The following is a 6538-nucleotide window of genomic DNA, read 5'->3' as shown; positions in this document are numbered from 1 at the left end:
GGTGGACATGGCCGCCTCTCCCGGGCCCCCTGCCGCGGTACAACCCGGGTCAGAGATGTCCCGACCGGGCGGCGGGGGAGAGCGGGAGGCGGCGGGATTCGAACCCTCGGCTCCGAGGTGGAGCGCAGCGCCGCCGCCAGGGGGCGCTCCCCTCCCCGCCCGCCGTGCCTGCGCACAGCCCGCCTCCCCACGGCGCGTGCGCGGCGGCCTCCCGGGCGGGGCGGGGGCCAGCGGCCGCGGAGGGCCCGGCTCCCCCCTCTCTACCCCGGTTCCCCCCCCGGTTCCCCCCCGGTTCCTCCCCGGTTCCCCGGATCCCCCCGCTGCCCCTCGATCCCTCCCGGCCCCCCTCGGCCCCCTCCCCTCGTCCCCGGCCCCCCCCCACCCGGCCAGGCCGCGCCGGCGCCGTTGGCTGTGGTGAGGACGCTGTCGCTTAGCAACCGTCCCCCCCTGCCCGTGCCAGGCCACGCCCCCGGCGCTGCACACGCCCCCGGCGCTGCACACGCCCCCGGCGCTGCACACGCCCCCGGCGCTGCACACGCCCCCTCTGGGCTGGGGTGGGCGGGGGCCGTGCCCTCAGGCCCCGCGTGGCCCCCGCCATGGCGGCCTGGGTGTTGCTGGCGCTGGCTCCGGTGGCCGCAGGTAAAGGGCTGGGGGGGGGTTGGACCCCCCGGGACCCTCTTCGGGGACCTGCGCACACCCCGGCCCCGCCGTGGTGCCCTTGGTACCCCCCCCGGCCCCGCTTCAGGGCCCTTGGTACCCCCCCAGACCCGCCGTGGTGCTCTTGGTACCTGCCCCCAGCCGTGCCATGATGCCCTTACTACCCACCCCGGCCCTGCTTCAGGGCCCTGGGTACCCCCCCAGCCCTGATTCGGGGCCCTCGGCACCCCCTGGCCTCACCGTGATGCCCTTGGTACCCGCCCAACCCAGCTTTGATGTCCTCGCCCCCGCCCCCCACTTTGCATCGGGGCCCTTGGCACCCCCTTAGCCCAGCTTTGATGCCTTTGACACCCCCCCAGAGCCCCGCTTCGGGGCCCCTTGCACACACCCGCCCTGTTTCGGCACCCTTCATACCCACCCCGAGCCCAGCCTTGGTGCCCTTGGCACACCCGGACCCTGCTACGCTGCCCCTTGCACCCCCCTGCCCCACTTCGAAACCCTTGGCACCCCCCTGAGACCCACTTCTATGCCCTTTGCACACCCCAAGCCCTGCTTTGGGGCCCTTGGCATCCCCTAAACCCCACGTTGATGCCCTTGGTACCCCCCCTCAGACCCGCTTCAATGCCTTTGGCACCACCCTGAGCCCTGCTTCAGGGCCCTTGGCACCCCCCAGCCCTTTTGTAATGCCCATGGTACCCCCGCAGCCCCACTTCGATGCTCTTTGCACCCTCCCATCCCCATTTCAATGCCGTTGACACCCCTCCAGCCCCTCTTCGATGCCCTTATCGCCCCCTCAGCCTCTCTTCGACACCCTTGGAACCCCCCCCAGACCCTCTTTGATGCCCTTGGCACCCCTTCAGCCCCCCTTCGACAGCCTTGGCACGTCGCTGCCGCCGTGGGACGATGCTTTACGTAAGGCGGGAGTCGCATGCGGCTCCTCGGCGGCGTCTCGTGGGCTCTCCTCCCTTCCCTCCTCCCAGCCGCTTTTTATAGCCTCCAGTCCCTTCCCCGGCGTCTCGGGGTTTATTTTTTTTTTTTTTTCTTCTCCTCCGACTCGTTTTTTTTTTTTATGTAACTCGTCCTTCCCGGAGCCTCGTCGCATGAGACGGTGGGAAGCAGCGCTGCGGCTGAGTTCAGAGAGGCTGAGGACGTCGTTTCTTTCCTTCATTAAAGCCAGCCTGGGACGAGCTGCGGAGGGGAGCCCCGGTTTGATGGCTACGATGGGGCTCACTGCTCACATCACCTCTCCGTGCCCTGCAAATGTGGCCCCGACCCCCCTTCCCAGTGTGGTTTTAGTTTCGCACCTCAAAAAATGGGGCTTCTGAGGGTGCCGGGGCCAAGACCTCTGCTCCCCTCCCTGCTGAAGGCGCCTTTGCCCGGTGTTTCCCATCCAACTGCTCGCCAAACTTTTTTTGCAAGGGGAAAAAAAAAAATACGTCAGAACATATTTATTAGCCCAAGGCTGGGCTGGCGGAGACGCTCCCGTATGGTTTTTAGAAGAAATTTTTACTGAAAGCTGTATCCAAACTGTGTGACACAAGCTCCTGTGCTTTGGGAGGTGACTTCCCTCTCCTGGGGACTTTAAATCCTGACGCTTCCACAGTTCCTCGGTGCTTTTAACCACCTTAAGGTTGAGCAGGAGTGAAGGAAGCTACAACAAAGCAGGATCTGAAATAATGTGTATTTAAGAGGAGTTGCTTTTGGCCTCTTGGAGGTGACGTTTGCGCTCTCTGTTGATCCCAGGGGCGATGCTTGGCTTCGCGTCCTACTATGGCGACCACATGGTGCTGCAGAAGGAGCCGGCGGGGGCCGTGGTGTGGGGCTACGGGGAGCCGGGGGCCACCGTGACCATGGTCCTCTCCGAGGACAGTGGCCTCATCGTCATGAAGAAGACGGTGCGAGTTAAAGGTCGGTCCTGGTTCCAAACTGGCCAACCGGGGCCGGTGGTTTTGGTGGCCGAGGTGCCAAACCGGACCTGCTTGTCGGGTGGGGTTGCAGAGGTGACAGTGACATCTCCAGCTCCTGCAGGCCTGGGGCTGTGCTTTCCCCTTCTCCAGGAGATCTGGGGTGGGGGGGTTCAGCCATCCCCCTCCCCGCCAACGCCGGCCTTTGCTCAATTCGGTTTCCTACCAGCGGGACGCGGGAGCCGAGCTGCCGCGGGGGTGGGTGGCACGGCGTGGGTTGGAGCCGAGTGCTGAGGCTGCGGAGGGGAGCCGGGGAGCGGGGAGGACGGACTGAGCTCTTCTCCCTGTCAAAACCATCTCCGGGGAAATCTCTTGGCTGCTTTTTTGATGTATGCCCCCCCTCGGAGGATCTCGAAGCCCTGAAGGACGTTGCCTCGAGGCTGGGGGGGGGCTTGGAGGCACCTCAGATCTCAGTTGGTGGCCTCGTTCCCTGCCTAGTGATTCGGGGGGCTGCTGCTCACCTTTTTGGGGGTGAAACTGCTGCCTAAAGGGCTCCTCCATGGGCTGGAGAACCCGGAGGCGTCTTGTGAGAGAGCAGCGATCTGCCGCTACCGGGAGATCTGCAGGATCCAGCCCCAGCCGGGCCAGAAAATCCACGCTAAATTCCAGCAGAATATCTTTACGCCTCGATTCGGCGCCTCTAAAATTAGCTGGAGACATCTCGGTGTCACACACACCAAGCTGCTCCTGTAATCCCGGTTCCTCCCAGCAGCTTCTGCTCTGACACACATTTGTCTTCGAGATTTTCTTTTTAACCCCTAAGATCCTGCAGGAGCAAAGACGCTGCGATGGCAGGCAGCTTCCAAAATCCGTTTCCCCAGCCCAGCTCCGCGGTGGGGAAGCTTTCCCTCGCTGCCCGTCCATCCCCACTGGTTGCTGGCCACTCATCCCACCTCCTTGTGAAGGTCTTGAGGTCTTCGTTGGGATCGTGAAAGATAAGCACCATCTTCTTCCAGGACCTGCTGGGACATGGACAACTGTCCTGGACCCTATGGATCGGGGCGGTCCCTACGCGCTGACAGCCGGGCAAGGCTCGGAGAACGTGACGCTGCGGGACGTCTACTTTGGGGACGTCTGGCTTTGCAGCGGGCAGAGCAACATGGCGATGACAGTCTTGCAGGTAAGCGCAGCCCAATCCCGTCAGCTCGGGCAGGGATCGGGCAGGGATCAGGCAGGGATCAGGCAGGGATGGAAGCGCCTCGCGCGCTCCCGACCCTTCCCTAGATCGCCAACGCCACCCGGGAGCTCGCCGACGCCGCTCGCTACCCCTACGTCCGCGTCTTCGCCGTGGCACCCGCCCGCTCTGACGTGGAGCTGGAGGACCTGGAGCGCATCGACTTGCCGTGGTCCATCCCGACAGCCGGTGAGTGCAACGTGCCTCCAAAAATAAAAGCCTGGAAATGGCAGGTTTTCCCCCCCCCTCCCTTTTTTTCCCCTTTGCAGCTCACCGTTTCTTGAACAGAAAACCTGGGCCATGGGAATTTCACCTACTTCTCGGCCGTCTGCTGGCTGTTGGGGCGTTACCTCTACGAGGCTCTGGGGTACCCCGTCGGGCTGGTGGAGGCGGCCTGGGGAGGCACCCCCATTGAAGCCTGGTCTTCTCGAAGGGCTCTGCGGGCCTGCGGGCTCCCGGAGGACGCGGGGAGGTGAGAGAAGTGGTGGAAACACCTCCCGCCCCGCGTCACGTGGCTTTTTGGGGGCATCCTCACCCCCTTCCCACCCCACCGCCTCTCCCAGAGTCCCATTGTCCCCTCCGTGCATCGTTTCGCCCGCTCTGGGTAAAATCCCCTCCTGTGCCGAGAATGTAAGGCACATCTCGGGGGTGGCAGGGGGAAGACGGGGACTGCGGGGCTCCCCATTTTGGGCAGCGTTTGCTTTGCCCCTGCGAGCTTTGCTCCTGGAGCTCCAGCTTGCATTTTGCACTCCCTTAAGCCCAGCTTTGGCCTCCGGCATCTCCCAGCACCGCCGTCTCTCTGGCCCGCAAACGCCCTCCGTGCTCTGGAACGCCATGATCCACCCGCTGCTCAACATGACGCTGCAGGGTGTCGCTTGGTACCAGGGTAAGCCCCCTCCCCAATTTTTTGCCCCCCCCCCCCCCGCCTCCAGCACGGAGCAGCTCCCCGCTGTCCCACCCACCCTTCTCTTTTGGTGCCAGGTGAGGCCAACACCTTCCTGCACACGGACCTGTACAACTGCACCTTCCCCGCGCTCATCGCCGACTGGCGCCAGGCTTTCCATGCCGGATCGGCCGGGCAGACGCAGCCGCTCCTCCCCTTCGGCTTCGTGCAGGTGAGGGGGGGACAAAGGGCAGGACCCCCACCCTGCCATGGTGTTCAGAGAGGTTTTGTCCATCTTTTTGTACTGCCAAGCCAATGGGAGGGAGAGGATGCTGTAAACACACGGACAAATCCTTCCGGGGTGCCGAATCCTGGGCAGGGACCGCAGCGGCTGGTTTTGGGAGCAATGCCTGCTCCGCTTCCCCAGTTCCACCCCTTTCTCTGCCTTGCAGTTGTCCACCTATCGCCGGCAGAGCCCGGACGACAGCTTCGCCCGCCTCCGCTGGCACCAAACGGCTGATCTGGGGGTTGTCCCCAACGCCAGGATGCCCGGCACCTTCATGGCCGTGGCCATGGATCTGTGCGATGAGCGCTCGCCCTACGGCAGGCGAGTCCCAGGCGGTGGGGACGCAGGGACGAAGCTACTGGCTACCAACCCCACACCTCCCTCCTCTTCCTCGGCAGCATCCACCCCCGGGACAAGCAGAACGTGGCCCACCGGCTGCAGCTGGGCGCCAGGGCTGTGGCGTATGGGGAGAAAGACCTGGTTTTCCAGGGGCCGTATCCCACCCGGGCCGTCCTGGAGGTGACCAGGGGTCTGCTGAACCTCACTTACAGCCAGGAGCTCGTCTGCCATCAGAGGGACACGCGGGTGTTTGAGGTGAGGGTTGTGGGGAGGGGGGGGAAAGCTTCCCCCCAGGGCTGGAAGAGGGAAGCCCACCTTGATGGAGGTTTCTCCCCTACCCAGGTCTGCTGCTCCACACCCTGCGGGTGGCTGCCGGCACCCGTGGTGGCGGTGGGGTCCCGCACGGTGACGCTGGCCCTGGCTGGCTGCGGGACGCTGGTGCTGGCCCTGCGCTACGCCTGGGCCGAGTGGCCCTGCGAGTACCAGTCCTGCGCCCTCTACAACACCCGGGGGCTGCCCGCGCCCCCATTCCTCCTGGACGCCCTGCCCGTAGGGAAAATCCCGGGGCGCTCCGAACCCGCCGGAGGGAGAGAGCTGCATCTCCTCCCCAGCTCCGGCTTCTCCGGGGGGATTTAGGCGAGGGAACGGCGGAGGGAGCTCAGACCTTTCGCAAAGCAGCGCGGGGCTGCTGGCATCGTGCCTTTCCGATTCGGGGAGGCGGCTGGCTTGATTACTGTCTTACTAATTAAACACTTTCCTGCTCCTCTTTGGCCCGAAGTCAAGGCTGCAGGGGGGGAAAAAAAAAACATAATAATAAAGCAAGCCAATTTAAAATGAAATTTATGAAAAGTTATGTTAAGACCTGACCCCCGTTGGCGGGGTGGTGGCAGGATGCAGGGACCAGCCTCCCCCCTCGGTGGGGTGGGGATGGGGAGGGAGAACCTCTGCCAACAAAAACCACCCCACAACCAAAGGCTAAGGCTGGGGCTGGGAGGGGGGAGCTGCAGAGGGGGCGTTGCTTGGTGGCCTTCCGCCTCCCTGCGCTAATAAATAGGTCATAACCCAGCTCGTTTTATTCTTGGGTCCTTTTTTTCCCCTTCAGAGGAGCATCCCTTAGTCCTCCGTTCCCCGGCTCCTGCCACATCAGCAGGGAAATTTGTGTGGAAGAGGTGCGGTGTGACACCCAGCGCACAGAATAAGAGGGCTGAGAGGGTCTCTGCGCACAAAAAAATGAC

At 63.8% G+C, this 6538-nt stretch overlaps 1 protein-coding gene across 5 annotated transcripts; it reads left to right on the top strand.

The window, feature by feature from the left end:
* The first annotated feature begins 502 nt into the window (after nucleotides 1-502).
* SIAE (sialic acid acetylesterase) lies at nucleotides 503-6534 on the top strand. 5 transcript variants are annotated; one of them, XM_054223304.1, is made up of 11 exons: nucleotides 555-639; nucleotides 1455-1569; nucleotides 2401-2565; nucleotides 3578-3741; nucleotides 3846-3984; nucleotides 4084-4267; nucleotides 4554-4681; nucleotides 4777-4910; nucleotides 5131-5285; nucleotides 5363-5558; nucleotides 5646-6262. In XM_054223304.1, exons 2-11 carry the CDS (start codon nucleotides 1497-1499, stop codon nucleotides 5937-5939), a joined length of 1632 nt encoding a protein of 543 aa, XP_054079279.1. In that variant the 5' UTR covers nucleotides 555-639; nucleotides 1455-1496; the 3' UTR covers nucleotides 5940-6262. The 5 variants fall into 5 exon arrangements, with proteins under 5 accessions (XP_054079280.1, XP_054079279.1, XP_054079281.1 ...); XM_054223305.1 differs by lacking the exon at nucleotides 1455-1569 and having other exon boundaries at nucleotides 503-639; XM_054223306.1 differs by lacking the exon at nucleotides 1455-1569 and having other exon boundaries at nucleotides 562-639; nucleotides 1749-2565.
* The last annotated feature ends 4 nt before the right edge of the window (nucleotides 6535-6538 follow it).

This window comes from Rissa tridactyla, chromosome 17 (assembly GCF_028500815.1).
Source record: "Rissa tridactyla isolate bRisTri1 chromosome 17, bRisTri1.patW.cur.20221130, whole genome shotgun sequence".
NCBI lineage: Eukaryota > Metazoa > Chordata > Aves > Charadriiformes > Laridae > Rissa > Rissa tridactyla.
This window is presented reverse-complemented; position numbering and strand designations above follow the sequence as displayed.